Consider the following 20,431-nt stretch of genomic DNA (forward strand, 5'->3'; position numbering starts at 1 on the left):
ATTACTGCAGGCAGGGCAGAGATTACAACACTGACCCGGACCTAACCGCAGTTAACACTCAAACAAACACACCACACTGACACATCATTACCACCTAAAACCACAGAAAAGCTTTATTTGTACAGTAATTAGAACAAGATCCTTTTTCACAAATCAAATAACTATTGCATTGCCAATTATGTTACTGCATATGGTTTTTTTTCTCAGTGCCACAATGTCTTTTTGCCAACTGTCTGCTTCACTCGGCTAGTTGCAACAATGCTCCTTACGCTTTCTGAAGTCTGGAGAGAAAACAAGATTTCAGTTTTTCCCCCGAGTTCGTAATGTGGAGTGAAAAATGTGAATTCCCCAACAAGTACATCAGTGTATGATCGCAGTAAACACACCGCACTGTCCACTCTGATACAGATTTCGAGCACACAAACACATACAGTATATGAAGGCACGCATTCCGACACCTTACGCTTGTCCAAATTCATTAGATTATCTGTCTTGCCTGATGGTTGAGCTCTGACAGGTGGTGCAGATGTATGTGTGTGTGTTTGGGTGCCCTTTGACTCAGGTTTCGGTTTAACATCCCATTGGTTCTGCCACCTGTCATCACATCCGATCCTGTGTCTGCACATCTGACAAACTCAGTGACACATGCAGTTAAACACACACACACAAGCATGCACGCTTATCTTAAAAAATACACACCAGTGCATAGTATGCACTAGCTCTTTAAATGGACATAGTTATAGAGCCACACACACACACACACACACACACCAGTACCAGCATCCTAGACAGATAGACAAACAGACAGTTTCTTAATTGGCTTCTGTGGTGAGTGAACAGACAGACTGAGACACACGCACACAAACATACACACACACAAGTGTATACAGAGACAGGCATACAGCCACAAACACACACTCTCTGACACAGTGGACTCTGCAGTGCTGGCATTGGCAAGCGCCCCTGCTCTGAGACAGAGACTGCTCTGTTTGACTGCCTCTGCCAGCTGCGATCTCTGTGTGTGTGTGTGTGTGTGTGTATGTGTGTGTGTGTGTGTGTGTGTGTGTATGTGTGTGTGTGTGCGTGCGTGCGTGCGTCTATCTGTATGAGTCAGTACATAGCTGTTGGCATGTGTGGGTGAGAGAGAGAGAAAGAAAATGAGAGTAATTTATTAATTAAGTTTAGCCACCATGTTAGTGTAAAGATGCCTTTTCCCCCTTTTTAAAAAATCTCACAATACACCACATTTCACTCCATCCTGTACAGATAAAATGGTGACAAGTAAACATTACAGATTTCAGTGTTGAGCGGAATTACATTTTCACTTCTGTGCCAAACTGTCAGCCATGCAATCTCATACAACCACACCAGACAGAAAATCAATAGTCATGTCTGTTCACTACATGTATTGATATGAAGTGGAAAAGAACATAGACTAGGTTTTGTTGCTTTAGCTGCCTGAATTTAAACACATCTCAATCAGGCTGTGGTTGCAATGAGCTAATGTTTTAAAGAAATATTTAAAAAAATGTTGAAAATGTGCTTTTGTTTGCATGTTTACACTTAATATATCTGCAAAAAGTGTTTTCAATGAACATTTTCTGTATATTGATAAAAGCTGTAGGAGTAAGTGGCATCTAGTGTTCAGGTTGCCGAACTGAAACCTGTTTGCCAAGCATGTAGGACAACTACAATAAAAAAAATAATAATCTAGAGCCAGTGTTTGTTTTGTCCATGTTTGGCTACTGTGAAACAACATAGCACCACATGAAGAGCACCCACTCCATATATTTAGATGAAAACATAGAATGGAAACATAGTTATGAATATAATATACCATTTCTGCCAATAGATGCCCTTAAATGCTACACGCTGGACCTTTATATAAGAAAGTGTTGTCTGTTGTAGAATTGTTTTCTAAGTAAACCAGCTGATATTATACTGCCCCAAACAGTATTTTGCTAATACAATTGGTGACTATAAGTTTATTAAGAACAGGTTGCTTCTTGTGCTCACTATTGGATCTAGGGACCTTATTAAGCTCATTACCAGAACAAATTAAATCATCCGTCTTACAGTATGCAGGGTTTCTTTTTTAATGAAGTTGGCCCAGACAGGTTAGCAGAGCCTTAACCCAAACAACACATCGCTTGAGTTCTTTAAATGTTCCAAGAGGCTGCAGAGTCTGAGCCAGCATGGTGCCGAGGACAAGTGACGTCCTCACAGGCTCCTTATCACTCTCACTGCCTTTAATCAGTATACAAATATGTCTGCAGCCACAGATGGGAGGGAGTCTCCTTTATTTGTACTTTGACGCGCCTGCCCTGCTCCCTAAAACTTTAAGCTTTCTTGCCAATGACCTGTACTGTGACTTGTGAATCCTGCATGTTCCTTGGTTTGCCACATGCATTGTCCATAGATAGCAGATAAATGATATCTCTCTCTCTCTCTCTCTCTCTCTCTCACTCTCACTCTCACTCCCTCTCTCTCTCTCTCCAGGCTGTCAGTGTGGGGAAACATGTAAAAGGTTACCATTACATCATTGCAAACCTGGTAAGAGCTCTTAAAGACATTGCTTTTGGCCATTAGTTTGGGACATGTTTGGTAAAGTGTTGATGAATTGTCAGCAACTTCAGTAAACCAAGTTAGTCTGACTTAACTTGATCATCACAAAGAGGATTTTGCCATAGATAAGGTTAAAAAAATAAAAAAAGGCCATGAATGACTAGTTTGCAACCAGCAGAATATAGATGTATGGCACAGCAAACTTGGTTTACTGAAATTGTTAAAACTAAGAGAGACTGATTTCATTAAACTTGTAATTTTTAAGTTACAAAAACTTCACAAAATTAAGTAAATATTATACAATTTTAAGTATGCTTAACACTTCTAAGTTATAAATAAATTAAGCGTAATGTTATATTTACTTTTCAATGGTTTCCTAGATTTTTCTTAAGTAAAATCAACTTGTCAAATTTTATAGCATTATGTCTTGTCTTAATAGCCCACAAGGGATCTATTTCTTTTTTTTAATATTTCAAAGAGACAAAACAAAGAATTATTTGGCAAACAGTCACAAAAATTATTAAGATGAGTTTTAAAAAAAATTCATCCCAAAGTTGACGATTTTTCAACCCAATTGCCATAATACAGGTTGGCATTGTGTGTTTGTAAAAAATGAATATGTAACATTTGTACATTTGTTTTGTAGCATTTATTTAGAAGCTTTACTTTTCTTTACATGTGCATAGTGTTGTTGATAACGTGTGGTTATGAATAGGCACAAAAACTATGTGATTATGGTTAGGAAAAGATCACGTTTGGCTTAATATACCCAGTTTTGGTGGCACAGTAGCTGGAAATGCTGCTGATGTCTTGCTCAAAAAAAAAAAAAAAAAAAAAAACAGTTTTGGTGTTTGTTACTTTCGATCAGTGGTCTTCAGCTTGGGAGCCGTCTCACCAAGGTGTCAAGCCATCCATCATCCAATCTACCTCCCAATGACAAAGTCAACTTATTAACATTTACATGATTTGCAGAAACGAACAATTTTCTTCTAGCAACTGGGCTGATTTGGGCTGATTTCTCTGCAATCAGAGCAGCAGGTAGATGCTGAAACTTGCATCAGTAACTGAAGTATTGCTTCAACCTTAATCCCTAAAATCTGTTCCACCGCAGTTCTCTCTGGGATGGTGAAATAGGCTCCAGTGAGCTCAGGTCAAGCTAGATAGGCTTTTAGCAATTAGCATCCATCAACCCAGGATAACCCTCACATGTCTTTACTGTCTACTTCTGTCTGTGGCCTGTTCTCAAAAGGATCCCTCTCCACGACCACTTCACTACAGAGTGTCGCTCTGCATGAAGCCACACTCTCAGCTGTGGAAGCTACTTGATATTAAGTAGGGGTATAAATAATCTGATAAACTGTTATAGTATGTGGAGTATGATTTGTTAGGAAAAGTCCACATACAGTGTTAGAGGGTTTTGTGATTCACTTTCACCCTGTTCTTTCTGTGCTTGCATAATCCCTCATTTTTTCACTGTGTGTTCTCTGACTATCTGTCTGTTTGTCTGTCTGTCTGTCTGCCTCTTTCTCTCTCTCTCTCAGGGATTTAAGGACATATCGCTGGAGAGGTTCATGCATGGCGGCGCCAATGTGACTGGGTTCCAGCTGGTGGACTTCAGCAGGCCTATCGTTATTAAACTGATGCAGCGCTGGAACAAACTGGATCAGAGAGAGTACCCAGGATCTGAGAGCCCACCTAAGGTGATAAAAATGTTTCCACCCCATCTTAAAATAGAAGGATTAGAAAGAACTGCCACTACCTTGACAAATGTCATTTGAAAAAGTTGCAAAAGTGGGCTTTGTTATGGAAATAGAGTTGGGTTAATGTACAGTTTTGCCAGTCTGATCCAGTGTATTAGCTTAAACTGGTTTTAACTGGCCCAACAGGCATTTGGGTCATTATGTCACATTCTGGCAATTTTAAAACTAGCACACTACTGCACTAAATCAAAGTCAACTTGCATTGCTAATAGCAATATGACAGCATGATTAATACAATAGCCTATCATGTTTAAAAATTTCCTAATGGAGCAACTAGAGGGGAGCGTGTCCATGTTCCCTCAGCCCCTATGTTCCATCAACCCTATGTTCCCTCAGCCTTATGTTCCCTCAGTACTATGTTCCCTCAGATCAGTACCTCCACTGAAACAGTGGTTTTGCCGCTGTCTTTATTTATTAAATTCCATTCACATTTGCCATAAGGAGGTGTAGTAATGGGCGTGGCATGTAACATCTCAAAAATGTATGGATGTCTTTACAAAAAACTGTTTAAAAGTCTGTCATGGGCTAAGGAAGAACTAATTAAATTGTTATGCTAAATTAACCAAAAGGGGGCGTAGCTATCACAAAGAGGTGCATGACTTCCAATCACAAATGCCACAAAACTTTGACAAAAACTTTGTTATGGGAAAAGGAACAACTGATTAACTTTTCACTCTGATTTACAAAAACGGGGCATCACAGTGGGTGTTACAAAAATTGCAAAACTACTCATCAGTTTCGATTAACACCACACCACTTTGACATAATGTTTGTCATGGGGCCAATGAACAACTGATTAATTTCCCACCCTAATTAAACCTAGGAACAATTTTGAGAGATTTTGAAATATGCAATCAATAAAATCTGAGTCTGAGGAAACATCAGACCAAGGGAACATGGGCCTAATTTGGATGGATTTTTTTCCCTAAGGATTAGGGAATTTAGGGTGAGGGAACTTAGGGCTGAGGGGATATGGACACACTTCTGTTGAATCATATGGAACACCTGGTAAATTATAGTAAACCAACCTGGTCTGGTGTTTGGCCTTATATTAAACCGGTTTGAAAATGTTCTCATTGCCCAACCCCATATAGAAATGTCGTTCTCTTAGGCAGTCATTATTCTTCCTTGAACAAAAATACATAACTTCCCTTTATTTTATAAATGTAGTGAAAGCTCTTTTCTACATCAACACACCATCAGTACACACATAAACACCAGGAAATTGTGCAAAGATGTACACAAGATTCTGCAATGCACACACACACACACTTTTACAGTGTGGTACAAATTGTTCTTTGCACCTGAAATTCAATATAGAAATCAATTGTCCGGCACCTTCACAAAGGTAACTGATGTGCTGCATTTGAACCATTCAGAGTGTGATATGGTGCATTTGGTACAGCTCATTCGCCAATCACTGTGACCTCAGGGGTGTCAGAGTTGTGAACTGGCTGATCCTACTATGGTTGAATACATAAATTCTTCTGTTACTCTCTGATTTAGTGTCATGGTTAACGTGGTGCATGCAGATTCTTCAGACTTGTCCTTCGGGTCTGTCTGGGATGATATTCCTCCATGATATCTTGTACATCCTCACATCTTCATTTTCTTTTTCCTTCCGCTTGTCTTCAGTTCTGTATCCAGATATACCTTTGCATCGCCTGTATGTGTGCCATTGTCTCCCTCTTACTGTATATCCATTCACTCTCCATTCACTATCCTCAGTGTCTATTTTCTATCACTATCCATGTCCCTTTAGCTGTCACATAAGTGTGCCCTTTAATTAGTCCCACCCTCTTCTTTTTGTCTGTGTCTTCTTCCTTTTTTCCTCCCTCAGCACACCTCTTTTGACCGCATACTGACCTGCAGTCAATTGCGTTTGATTTTTGCATATATTAACTGGAAATATGTCCACCTACCTATTAAAAATACATAATACTGCAGCTATCTGTCCCTTCCTCTTTGGTTCACACTCACATGCAGTCGCTCTTAGAGGATGGACAAGCACACACCTACACACACACACACACAAACGTAGTTGCTATATGAGTCTTTCAGCACTGCAACTTTATATTGATGGTCATATTCTTTCATTATTGGATTGTAATTTTTCACCCAAGGACCAGTGTTAATTGGCTAATCATTGTTCTCAGATTGACCTGATGAATTTTCATTAGTGGATGTCAGCTGCATCAATCGACCCCGTTTACACAACAATTGGTATGTTAAAGGGATACATCATCCCCCACATTACCATTTGTATAGCAATTACTCACCCTGCGTTACTTTGAATTTGTGAAGAAAACCTTGTTTTTTCTTGGATTCCTCCACGGTGAATGACGAATCCAAAAACAGAGAAAGTTTGTAGTAAATTTAAGTTATAGGAGTCAGTGTTTAATGACAGCAAAACTATATCAAAACATCCATTTTCAAACTCTCACACAGCTTATGCAGTATATTCAAAATCTTACTTATCCATTCTTATGTTCAGATATTCCCAAAGAGACAGCTCTTTCCAATGTAGAAAAAAACCCAAAAACTCAAGAGCTGCTGGTCTACCACTGGCTTTATTGAAAGTTAATTAGTGTTATTGTGTGAATCTGAACTAACCCTTAAAAAAGAAAGAAGTTGCACAAAAACACAAAGACCTGATTGAAATCAAGCATTGATTGAGTTTCATTTTAAGTTCAGTTCCTTGTCAGAAAAGGATGTCTATTTGGCAAGTACTGAGCATACAACTGGATAATTCAGACATGGTGTTGACTCAGTTTGTAAACATTGTTTTGATATAGTTTTTCTGTTGTTAAACAAGGTCACCTAAGACTAAAAAATTTCTAAAAAATTTAAAAAAATTCATAGAAACTTTTCTCCGTTTTTGGATTCTTCACTAACCAGGGATACATGCAAGAAAACAAAGTTTTCTTCACAAATTCAACTTAACACAGGGTGAATGATTAATATACAAATGGTTATTTTTTTTGGGGGGGGGGGGTCTATGTTATCTATGTTTGTGACAGATGGACTTTAGATTACACACAACTAAATTGAGTCCACTCAAAAGTTACCTTCCCTCTTCCCAAACTAGTGTTTTAGTTGTGCCTTTTGCAAATAAAAAAATCCCCACAATGTTTTAGTTGTGCCTTTTGCAAACAAGAAAACACAATTTTAATGATTTAACACAATAACACAAAACCAGATATCTCTGGTGACAACAGATGCTTCCAAATTGCTCCAGGCTAATTGGTGCTGTGTAGAAAACTGAGCTCAGTTAGCCCTGGGCCAACTTGTAGCCTGGAGCCAAGTAGAACTCTGGTCTAATAATGTGCAGCATGAAAAGCACTATAGGGACATGTCCCTTTCACATTGGAGACTCAATTTTGAGCTAGCTGCTTTTGGCCATCAATCAAAATCTCTTAATCCAGTGATTCTCAGCTGCTGTGCCTTGAAATGAGCTCTGGTGTACCTGGAGATTTTGTTGAAGTGTAATGAAAATGATCAGTGACCTGGCAAAGAAATATATTAACTTCATAAAAATTCAGCCACAATGCTAACTATCACACACATCCTCTCCAGGTTACAGCCTCTTTTGGAGCCTTTTCTGTCGTTTTTTTTTCAACATGCTTCCCCTAATTGCACGATCTGAATATGAATACGTGATAATAAGAGCATCTGTGATAGCATATTTAACAGATAATGGGGCTGCCTTTATCAATATTTGCCCATGTGTAAAGACTTAAATGTTTGCCAGACAGCAATGTTAAGCTCATTTTCTAAATTAAACATGTGCATCCAAATGGTTTAAGGATACTCTCTTAATTTGTAATTTCAATTTCTCATCTCATTTGACAACAAAAAAATAATGAAAGAGCTTTGTGTTTTTCAATTTGTCATTAGCCCAGCCTTTGCTATGTTATGTTCCCTGAGGTACAGTCTAATAGCATTAAAAGCATGTGTGCACAGTCTTTGCCCTGGATTGATTAAATGCTGCACATTTATATGTTGCCCTGTTTAGCTACACACATGCATGAGGTAAACAGCCACTCACACAGTTATCCATAAAACAATGATGACATGTCCCGATTAAACTTTTTTTAAACTGCACAAATCAGAGTATGCTAAGCGTGACACTGGCATTGTTCTCAAATGGTGGCACATTTTCTTTTCTTCCTTAATGTGATGCTGTTAGTCATAACAGCCCGATGATTGATTACATTACTACATTACATTCAGTGTTCATATAGTGCTTCATGATGTGGATGCTAATATCATAACTCCATATTTTCATTATATATAACATGCTTGAGGCCCTACTGTAATTTCAATAAAAACATGAGTATGGGACTAATTTAGCAATCTATGCACAGAACAAGTTGAGTTAGGACATGTCTAAATACATTTTGTTAGTTAAAGATAAGTAAGGTGCAGGGGCAAAGTGGTTGTATTATGTACCTTAATTAATCATAGGTGAGTTTTGGGATGAAAATGAATTGAAATGATCAGATGATCATCTCTCATTTTACTATTTACGTGACATATTATGCAAATTGGAAAAGTGAGCAGTCTTTAATTTAATCTTAATTTTGTTCTATATTTGTCGATCCAAACAATCCATTGGCAAACTGATAGTTGAGATGTAAGTTCTAACACCACACACGCAAGGGTACAGCCCACTCTCAATCCAAAGTTGTCAAATACTGCCACTTTGCTAGTGATTTCAGTGTAACATACCAACATCAAAAGCCACCTTTCGTGGCAGTATGATACCCTGGTAGCGGCATTATATAGGTAGCTGAAAGGTCCCTATGTCATTATATTTCACCCATCTGCAACCTATCCATTTGTCTGTATGTGTGTAGGAAACAGGGTGTATGAGCATTTTGAACCAGCCGATGTAAACACATCTTACTATCGGAGTAATGCGCCTATAAACAGGAAAATATTATGCCATTATCTTAAGACCAGCTATTTATCGATTAATGGTGCGATCACTTTCTGTTACCACAAAAAAGCAATATGCCAGCAATGCGACTGGCCACACCTCATTTTAAGACCTACATGCACATGGGTGCACAGATAAGCGCATGTACATTTGCTACTCACACAATGTGGATGCTGGCTGTGAAAGTGACAACTGCACTGCACTGAAACTACCAATGACAGTTGCTCTGCGCTGTGTGCCACTTTGCCCAGGTTGTGAGATAAGGCCCTGACTGTCTATAGCCACACTAGCAGCTCAGTAAGGCTTAGAAAAAGCAGTATTACTTTGAGAATGTCATTAGTTTTGCAGGTATTTGGCCATACGACAAAGACCCAGAAAAAGTCAAATACTGACCTGATGATGCTGTTAGATACTGAAGTTTTTACAATTCATCCTGAGGGGGACATAAATATCTGAACCAAATTTCATGACATTCTGTTCAATATTTGTTAAACTACGTCAGTCTGGACCAGATTTATGGAGCAACAACAGACATTGCCATCCATAAAAATAGATAAATGAATGAATAAATGAAAACATTTTAACACGAACTCCCTATGCTTGCGACATTGCTTTATCTCACTCAAGTCAGTTTGCTCATAAAAGACTTTCAACATGTGTTGTAAAGCAAAGATACAGACATGCAAATTCTACATTCACTGCATGCATTTTTTATGTATATTAGCCCCTGTGTGAGAAGTGGCACATGCATTCTTTTATTTCATACATCATTGATAAATCTGCTCTTAAATCTGGTTTGATACAGAATGGTAGGGTAAACTTGTGTTAGGCTTTTATCCCATTTGAGAATACAATCAATCAATGAAATCTGTTTTGATTTGGTTTGATTTTAGCAGAACTTGGAGCTTTGAACTGATCCCAGATATATTATCCAGAATTAAGAGTTTCTAAGAGCCAATGCTGTTTCTTATGTGTCCCGAAGATATTTCTGTCCTCTCTGTGACAGAAACAGTGTGCTCATTGGCTCAGTTTTGTTGCTGTTTTCTCCTTGATTTGGATTCTATGGTTCTCATATGTCAGTCGCAGGCCTAAAGGCTTCTTTAGTTTCAAAGAGGAGAGATGAAAGGAGGATGACATGGTTGTGCAGCCTTCTAAAAACATGCCTTGTGGGATGCAAATCAAGGAATGTCAGTAAAATAGTAAACTACCTGCAGAGGCGTAGAGAGCATCGGCAGAGTCTTTCAGCCGACTACCCTCCTTCCTCCCATTTTCGTCTCACCACTCGTTTCAGTTGTGATGTGAAGGCAGCCTGCTGTGTGTTTGACTGCTTCTGTCTGTGTGGCGCTGTGTGTGTCTGTGTGTGGGCTGGGTGGGTTTGTTACTGCTGAGTGTGTGGTGCTGTTCCCCGCTGCGTTGTGTCTTACCTATAATGAATTTGTCAAACAATCTGTCAAGATCACCACTACTTTTAGGAGTTTCATTAGAGAACAGATACTGGTAATCTCTTTGCCTTTTTCTTTTTCTTACTCACTGTCTAGTTTCAAAGGTTTCTTAAATGATTTTTTAAATTTAGTCTCAGTCACTTTTAAAGTGCCTTATCCTGTTTTAGAATGTGCTGAAACCACATTTATAAATCTCGGGAATCTAAAATTCATCATCAAGGAGTATTCCGTAAAAACTGAATTCAATTAACAGATTTACAATTTCATTTAAACATGTTTTAACATGACTTAAATGGCCCAGTGACTGTATGTGAAACCATAAGCCTGTCTAAAACTGGCACCTTTACGGTGATGTAACATTTACAGTGATGTTGATTTGTGGGGTTAACTGTGGAAGTCATAAAAGCGGGGAAACAGATCGAGACACAGGTCAGCACGTTTGCATACTAGTGAGGTGTGTTCATATGGAGTTAAGACAGGCTGATGTCCAATGAAGTTATACAGTTGTTTTACCAAATACATTGGTTCTGATTTTAGGAATAAATCGTATAGGGCTGTGGTGCTGTGCTGCAACATTAGCTGATTCTACTTTGGCTTTGCAAATCACATGCAGGATCTATTCCAACACTGTTTGTTGTGTATCTAAAATCATGGAGTCCAGCAGAGTGAGAAACCATCACTGAAAGACATTTGGATTTTTATTCATAATGCCGTTGAGCACCAAACATATCAGAGAAATTCTGTGGTGATTTTGCTTTATGGCACTTTTGGGCAACCTCTTTACATGGAGTTTCCAACTTTGAAATTACAGGACTGGAATATCTGTGTGGAAATATGACTTTAAAAGCCACAGTTTATCACCAAACACCAAAGTTTGGATCATTGGAAAATGTTCTTCTATGTTGTGTGTTAACATTTTCAGTTCCACGCTTCTCTTATTTTAAGTATGCTGATAAAATTACAGAATTTCAGTCTAAAAGTTTTGTGTAGATTCACTTCAGCTTATTTGGTCAGAAAATAACAGAGTTTATCTGTTTACCCTGAGTAAAGTCAGTGTCATTTCCAAAAAGGGTGTCCTTAAATTTTTACGGGAAATGTTTTAATGCCCCTCTGTCACGTCAATTATTTGCATTACCTGAGGTGCGTTTTATAAGGGCGTGGCATTTTTCTTTGGCAGGACATTAGTAGCAGGGCACTGGGGAGTGAAAAATGCACACTCACCTTAACATCCAGTGTCCCATAGATCTGCTTCCGTAAATGGGGTGTTTTGTCTTTGTTGTGAAAATTTTTGCATGTCAAAAATGCACACACACACACACCTTTTCTCTAGGGGGGCACATGCACACTCTCTCCTCATTGGGAAGAATTGAAAAAGAGACACAGGAACTCAGAAAAAACACATGTTGACACAGGCATTAGTTGTATAACAAGATTAATCTCTCTAATAATGTGTACTGACATAGAGGAGGAATTTTTTGCCTGTCAATGCTAGTCCAAATAGTAATGTTACTTTCCTTATTTCTTTGTTGCCCCTCTCTTTTTTTCCTCAATTCTTCAGTATACCTCATCTCTAACGTATGATGGCGTACTTGTCATGGCCGAGGCCTTCCGCACCCTTCGCCGTCAGAAAATTGACATCAGTCGTCGTGGCAATGCTGGGGACTGCCTGGCCAATCCAGCTGCTCCCTGGAACCAGGGAATAGATATGGAGCGTGCACTCAAACAGGTTGGTGCACCTTCAATGTTGTATAGTTCAGTTTGAACAGGTTGCAAATTGCTTAGACAGATGTTAACACACACACACTCACACACACATACACACACACACACACACACACACACACACACACAAACACAAACAAATGTGCACAAAGCAGTCGGAAAAACAGCTGGCATGAAAAAGAGTAAAATGTTCTAGTGTTCACATTCATGTTTTAAATTAAAAGGACTTAGATTTAGTACCACCAGAGTCCACATACTCGCCACACAAACTTTTACTGCTTTACTTGCTGGAATATTTTAATTATCATAATCATATTCATATTCACATATGAATGTTATATTTAAAAAAAAAGCCGGATATCATAAAACCAAACCAAACCTATTTCTGATACTATAGATACTACCGTTACCAATTTTTCTGCAATAGCCACTCAACTTACATTCAGTGATTGACCCTCTATAGAGCAGTATTTAATGTTAGTAGAGGAGTCCGCCATTTCTGCACTGGAGTCAGATTGCGTAACTAAAAAGAAAGAATTCACAGGAAATGATGCATGTATATAATCCAGTGTTACTGCCTCATTGATATAAACTGTACTGTTTAATGTTACTGCGGCTGCTTCATATCAGGACTGTTGAACTGCATACGAAAACACTTTGTTTGGCTCCACTGTAACAGATCCACCAGTTTCTCTTCTGTTGTTCTCACTTGTTGATAAATCAATCTGGACTGAAATCTTAAGACTACACCTTTAAAGACTGTTGTATTTTGTACTTGTTTATTTCAGTCCTTATTATCATTGTTGCTACAATTTCAGGTGCGCATTCAGGGCCTGACTGGGAACATTCAGTTTGACCACTACGGTCGGAGGATCAACTATACCATGGATGTGTTTGAATTAAAGAGCAACGGACCACGTAAGGTAGGTTCTGCTCATGGCTTAGATACAAAAACAAACAGTACTTATTTGTGGGTTGAACCACACCAAAAACATACAACGGCAAACCCTGTCCATTCAGTTTTTGTGACATATTTCCAGGCTATAGAGCTGAAAAGCAATAATAAAACTAATGCATTTGAACACTATATTTTCATCATTTAAGCAAATGTGACTCACTAGCAGGGAAGTTCCCTTCAGTCACCACTGAAAGGACATAAGCTTACTGTCATTGTTAAAGGATAATTCTGTAGCATTAAATGTGGGCTGCATTTTTGTTGTTTCATGTCATGTGATGGTTTATTGTTGAAAAATTAATTAATTGACTGTGTAATTATCTTCATTATTCTTAATTGGCAACGGTCTTACTGCAGTTCTAAATATCTTTAGATAACCCCAGTTGAACCACTGCAGCTTGAGTTTTAATAGCTTTTTGGTGTATGCATTGGGGGGGAGCTCCTGATCCACCTGAGTGTAAATAAAACTAAATAAGGAAAGTTTGCACATAATCCTTCTTCATGATAGCAAAAGTAGGAGGATGAGGCTCCGGTTGCAGCTACTCATAATTTCCCTTTACTGAAAAAAAATCATACATGTAGCACCCATAATAAAAAATAACACGGTGTTTCAGCTTCTCAAGTGTCCCTTCGACAGCGATGTGTGTTTAATGAAAGTTCTTGGCTCGCACTCAATAACTCTCAATATCTTCTACAGTTCCAATGGGAAATCTGCTGGAGTGAGCTCATTCTGTTGACTCTTTTTTTTTTTTTTAACTTTTTGGTCTCATCTCACAGTTCCATTTCCTGTCTTTTTATCAATTCATTTGTGTTTTATTTCATCTTGTATTTTACTATAAGTGTGAATGAATTAAGCTATAAAGATGATTGATTGGATGATTTCTTTGTTTATTTTATCAGTCATTCTCTCTCTCTTTTCGCTCCGTTTCTCTCAGATTGGCTACTGGAATGACATAGACAAACTTGTGTTGGTGCAGAATGAAAACGCTCTGTCCAATGACAGCTCGGCCATGGAGAACCGAACAGTGGTGGTGACGACAATCATGGTAATGTACCTTTAGACTGCTTTAATTCCTGTATAATTTGGTTGTTGTTTACGGTTTGGTGAAGTTGTCCTTCAACACACATCAGCTTCTCCAGTTACACAATTTAATTTCATCCAAAATGTTGCTCTCATGTAATTTTCCAGCTCACATCTGCCTCATGTAGAGCCTTGAAGTTTGGAAATGCATATTAGTGCAAACATCAGGTGCATAACAGTTCATTAACACTCAAGGGTGATGGATACAGCATTATGGGGCCTTCACACCACCGCGCTCTAACTTGTGGCCCCCAGTCATTTCAGTGAGGGGAAGCAGGAGAGGGGAAGCTGCTTTGAATACAGCAGTAGAGGTATGAAGTGGCTGTCCCCTGGCTTTGGCTGATCAGATAGCAGGCATTGCGGAAGCAAAAAGAAGACAAGATAGAGGAGAGGATAATTTTGCTGTCCAAATACCCAGAAAAATGGTGCCAGCAACTTATAAGGACAACAAGAAGAAAAACTTGACCGAGGATAACATTTTCATCAAACTTGAAACTTCACATTTGTCCAAATATATAGAAATCATTGTAAATTTCAGTGATTTCTGTTCAACGACAAGCTAGCTGACACATCTGCCTGACATCATAGCCGTGGACTGTAAAAATACTGCGCTTTTTGAGGGAATGCTCTTGCAGGTAACTGGTTGTTAGAGTGGTTATCGTGCCACAGTGTGAAAGCAGCTTTAAGGTGGTTATACAGGACTAGTTAATGACTGATGTGTTACAGATGTAACTTCGCTTTTGTAGTGCGTTGGTTCCCATGCCGGGGACTGGGACTCCTATGAGGAATTGCAAGACACATCTATATGGTCACAAGATGATTACTAACATAGAAAAGGGAAAAAAATAAATTTCAGTGAATGTTGTTGGCATTGCTTTCTTTTATGGGTTCACAAACCAAAGGGTTAGGGGATTACTGTTAAGGAAAGATAGAGTAGACATTGTTAACCAGGGTTCCCATGGTCATGGGAAACCTGGAAAAGTCATGGAAATTGTAAAAATATTTAACATTTTGGAAAGGTCATAATTTTTTTGTTGTGGTTAATGAAATTGTTACAATAATCTTCCATGAAATATAACATAAAGTCAAATTAATTTTCTGTAGCTGCCAACATAACATAGCTGTAATATGCATCAGTCTGTGACCTTTTGTTTACCATGATGTCGGTTTCTTTATTCTGTCATCACTTTCTGTCTTTTCCTTCATGTATGCCAACTAGCTGAAATTAAGTTAAATTAAGTTTCAATTTGATACGTTTGAAAAAAGCTCAGCAAGTTGGAAAAGAATATATATATATTCTTCTGTATATATTTGTTTTGAAATTTTATTCATGGACATGTGTGGGAACCCTAGTTTACTTGCCTTAGTGGCCTAATAAGATACAGTCAGTGTGTCGAAAGCCAGGGGATGAAGTACAATGTGTGGATGTGATGTGGAGTTTTATTAACGTTAAAGAAAAATCAGGTTGGAGCAGGAAAAGCTGTATGAGTTGAAGAGAGCTCTCATCGCACAGCCAGGAGGGAGTGGCACTTGTCCAGCTGGAAGATTACACTAATGTCTCATTAGCAGGCAAATCTAAAACTGACCTCAGATCACCATTTAGAAGTGACCTCAGTCCAGTCTCCTCTAATGGCTTCCACATAGACACCGGTCTGCGGCCCAGTATAATTAGTTCTCTTTCTTCTGCAAACACGGATAAAGGAGGACTAATCGGTGGATTTGTGCACATCCTCTGCTTACATTTGATTTCACTTCACCCATCTGCAGCCTTTTTTATGGTGGCCATCCCCTTCCTGTAAATGCAATCAGTCTAATTCAATTGGGCATGCAAAATGATGCAAGTGAAAGCAACTCAAAAGACTCATTTCAGCCCAGAGATAAAACAAGCCACAGATGCTTGAGCTTCAGCAATTCAGCACTTTGTTTCAAGCCACGTTGCTTCATCCAGCAAATTCCTAAGTATGACCAGAATATCTGTAGTTGTGCTCTAGTGCTCATACAGATACCTATAAATGGACACATGTTCAAAGATGTTGATTAGATATTACAGTGAAAATCTACAGCGCCCCCAGAGGCCAGAAGTGGTAGTAACCAGTTAGGTCTGCGTTGAGATAAACAACCGCACATGCTGCAGGAAAGAGTTCTGAAAAATGAAATCAGCTGGACTAAATGTCCCCAGTGACAGCTCCGCCTGCAGATATGCACACTTCAACTGGCAATGTGTTAAACTTCAGTGTGTGTGTGTTATTGTGCCTACAGCCAGGCCCAAGACAAACACACACACATCAACACAATCATTGAAATTAAAGGGCCGGTTGTTATTCTGTGACAAAATACTATTTTGTATATGAATGTTTTTATACTGTTTTTGGCTTGTTACACTAGTTGGATAATTTTTTTGTGGTTGTAAAAGAGATGGGTATGTGAAAAAGAGTTTGGCATTACTGCATATGTCTTTTTCGATGTCTGTTCCTTCCCTATTTCTTCTTGCCCTTGTCTGTCTGTCATCTTTTCCAACGCCATTATCATCTCTCCCTCTCTTTTCCTGTGTCTCGCTGTTTTTTTTAAACTCCACTTATCACTTCAACCCTCACCCCTCATTTTTACCTCCATGCCCCCTCCCCCCCACCTGCATATATCTCTGTGGATGGTGACCTCAGCAGGCCTTGGCTAACGTTAGCTCAGCCGCCTCCTCCTCTTTACAGCCTCTGATGATGAGGAAGCCTCTTCTGCGACACTGATGCCAGAGCGACAGACTGAAACACAGACTCACCTGAGTAGCAGACCCTCTGGAAAGACAAAGGACAGACAGACTGACAGACTGAGCATCTCTAAAGCTCCGTACAATGATTCAGTGTGCTCTAATTTTGTTTTAATGTTTTTTTTTCTTTCTGTGAATATTTTGTTTGAAAAGTTTTTTTTTCTTTGGATATGATGTCTTGCCCTTTATTAACATGAATTAAATGGAAAAGCGGGACTGAAAAAAATGAGAAGGCAATTCAAGGCCACTATGTGTTGAGCCTGTGAGGCACTGGGATGCCTTGCTCGCTGTGCTCCTGTCTTCCTCTCATGACAAAAACATACATTTGGATGAGAGCTCTGCGAGGGATTCTGTGGCCACTGTCAAGATTTTACATTTGGCCGCACAAAATCACCAGACCATCAGACAGCCCTGTTAATTCAGATTCTTTTCACTCCTCTTGAGGACACCAGAAATCACCACTACTTTCCCCGATACACTACTGAAAAAATTATCTCACCAAAATGTCTATTTATTTCTGCATCTTTTGCCTTTTGTTTTCGACAGAGAGTGATACGTGGACAGATCTTTGTGTCAGTAGTGCATCGTGCAGCCCTCACCTCTTGATACCGCTCTTCCTCTATCTTCATCTTTCTGCTCCGTCGCTCTGTAAATCTACTCAGTCATGCTTACTCAGTCAACTTTCCCCTTCTGCATTTCAGTTCCAGTGAGAGCGTTACACCTAAATGGAAAGGTACTGGGGTACTTGTCTGAAGCAGAGAGATCCCCATACTACACTGAAATGATGCCAATTGTTTTAACTTGTCTATGTTGCAACTTTCACACTAGTATTTTAGCAAAGTGCATTGATGGGAACTGATTGTTAAGCTTGTTGGCATTTGCCTTTAACAGCGTTCACTTACTGCATTGTTACCATAGTCCCTTAGGATATGACAATCTCTTGCTTCTGCTTTGATCTTAGTTGCCCACAGCATACAAAATGCACCCTTACTGATTTATATCTTTGATTGGCTTTAATATTATATTACATTATAAAATATTTCCTGATTTCTAATCAATGAACTTTGCCTTCAAAGGGATAGTTTGGCAATTTTCCAATATCTTTGTATTAAAGCAATGTGGGTTGTATGTGTAAATGAACTGTGGTAAACGTCCCTCCATCTATTAGTGCCTAGATATCCCTCGTCCCCCCACAGCAAACTCCCTACAGACTGCATTACTGCATTGTAGTATTTCCGACCACCCATGTTACTACCGCAGACTCAAAGAGTGTAGAGGCAGATCAAGAGACAGACCCACGTCTCTCTATCAAACTTGGACTGAAACCCGATCAAATGGTAAAACTAGACAGTGCTGATAGAAAGACAATCAATATTATGTAACTGCACTGCCTGTTAAACCTAAAATGTTTTCATAAACATATATTCATGCCATTTTGCTGTAATAGCCAGACTTTGTGAACAGGAAGGGGGCACCATACTGCTTCCTGAACAGTGAAAATGGAGGCCAAATAAAACTCTGATCAAATGGTAAAACTAAGCAGCACCGATGAAATATAAACCAAGATTAAGTTACTTGTATGTGTGCTAGATAATATTCTCGCCTCAAATGTTTTCAGAAACATGTTTTAGCTAACCATTTACTGAAATTTTAGACCCGACCAGCCACCATTGTGTCGTAGGATGAGGTGACCTTATGCCACCCACCAGCGGGAGCGTTTATAGGTCTGGTGTGGTGCAGTGGATTCTGATAGTTGCAGGTTTTTTAAATTTTAAGCAAAAGGCAATGGTACAGCCCTTTTCCTCAGTTTTCTGTGGTCATGTAGCACCAATTTCAAAAATATTTACATCTTTCTACAGCATTGATGGCCTAGTTTTATGTGAGGACCCTCTTGATATTGGTGAAATACTTATTTAAATGTATTTTTTATGTTGAATAAATTATCAAAAGGTGTATCACACAGACCTATAAAAACACTGTACCGTCTACTTACTGTTCAACTTCCAGTGTGTTTATGAATGAAAGGACAATGTTCTTCTCCCATGAGGCTCCTTATCAGGATGCAGGGCACTTGTACATAGAGCCGAAGATCAAGAATTGACATTAAGGAGGGACATTATTTATGTAATTGTATAAAATTGGTCAAATTGCATAAACAGAAGACAAAATATGCAAGATTCTGAAAATGTTGGCTTTGGAAGTTCAACCAAAAATAGTGTCTAACAAAAAGTCTTGGAGCTGCTGCTTGACTGGCTGATGGACTGAGGGGGTGATGGTTGACTAGACCCACAACAAGATTTTTTTTTTCGGCTGGCTGGTTAGTTGTGGATGGATGGCTGGTGGATGGAATTACTCAGCAGCTGACTGTCTGTGCTGCTGCTGACTTAGTGTGAAAAGCTTTTAAACTGACTCGGTGACTGACCAACTGCTGCTGTGTCTAACAGACTTGGTCCCTTGTTTACTGGTCGACTGACTGACCGCTCAACTGCCTTGCTCTCTTTATGACTGAATGGCTGCAAGATCATGCTGACTCACTGGCCAGATATGAGACGGAATAGATGATAATGCACTATAATTGCAGTAATTAATGAATGAATGAACCGAATGACCAATTGACTGACTGAAACAGGCTGTGACTAACTGACTCGCCTGGCTTGCTGCTTTGGCGATCTGAGTGGATGGCTCGCAGGCTGATTAAATGTCTCAGTGGTTGGCTAATTTGTTAGGTGCAAGTCTGGAATTTAAATGCTGAACTGGCTCTAATGACTGCACAGTTAGGTGACTGTACAGTTGGATGCCTGTTTTTTTGCTGGCTGGCTAACTGGCTTACATAGCAAGTCCTGTCTGCCTTTTTGGCTCCAGTGTGAAGTGTTTCATGTCTTATCAGCACTAACCATTTGCTTCTACAAAGCTGTTCTCCCTCTTTCGCCCACCCGTTTTCCCTCTTTATGTCTGTCATTTCAGCCCTTCCCCTCTCTTGCTTTCCGCTTCTTTTCCTCTACATTTTTCACATTGTCATATTCTCTCTTTCCCTTTATCTCTCCTTCACACTTTCCCTTTTTCTCTTCTTATCTATCCTCTATTCTCCCCGTAGCTATCTCTGTTTTCATTCTGATCTGCTCCTTCATCTTTCTTCTGTAGTTTCATGCAGCCGACACACCCCACATCCTTCTCTACATCTGCATTTCCTCCTGTTTCTCCTT

At 39.2% G+C, this 20,431-nt stretch overlaps 1 protein-coding gene across 1 annotated transcript in view; it reads left to right on the forward strand.

Annotated features, from left to right (window-relative positions):
• The window catches only part of gria4a (glutamate receptor, ionotropic, AMPA 4a), a 122,980-nt gene that overhangs the window by 56,226 nt on the left and 46,323 nt on the right, over positions 1-20,431 (forward strand). The window contains exons 6-10 of the mRNA XM_042486326.1: positions 2,500-2,553; positions 4,107-4,265; positions 12,268-12,435; positions 13,250-13,354; positions 14,322-14,432. Coding sequence (XP_042342260.1) covers positions 2,500-2,553; positions 4,107-4,265; positions 12,268-12,435; positions 13,250-13,354; positions 14,322-14,432 — 597 coding nt within the window. The remainder of the gene's footprint in view (positions 1-2,499; positions 2,554-4,106; positions 4,266-12,267; positions 12,436-13,249; positions 13,355-14,321; positions 14,433-20,431) is intronic.

The sequence above is a fragment of the Plectropomus leopardus genome, chromosome 5 (assembly GCF_008729295.1).
Source record: "Plectropomus leopardus isolate mb chromosome 5, YSFRI_Pleo_2.0, whole genome shotgun sequence".
In the NCBI taxonomy this organism is placed as follows: Eukaryota; Metazoa; Chordata; class Actinopteri; order Perciformes; family Serranidae; genus Plectropomus; species Plectropomus leopardus.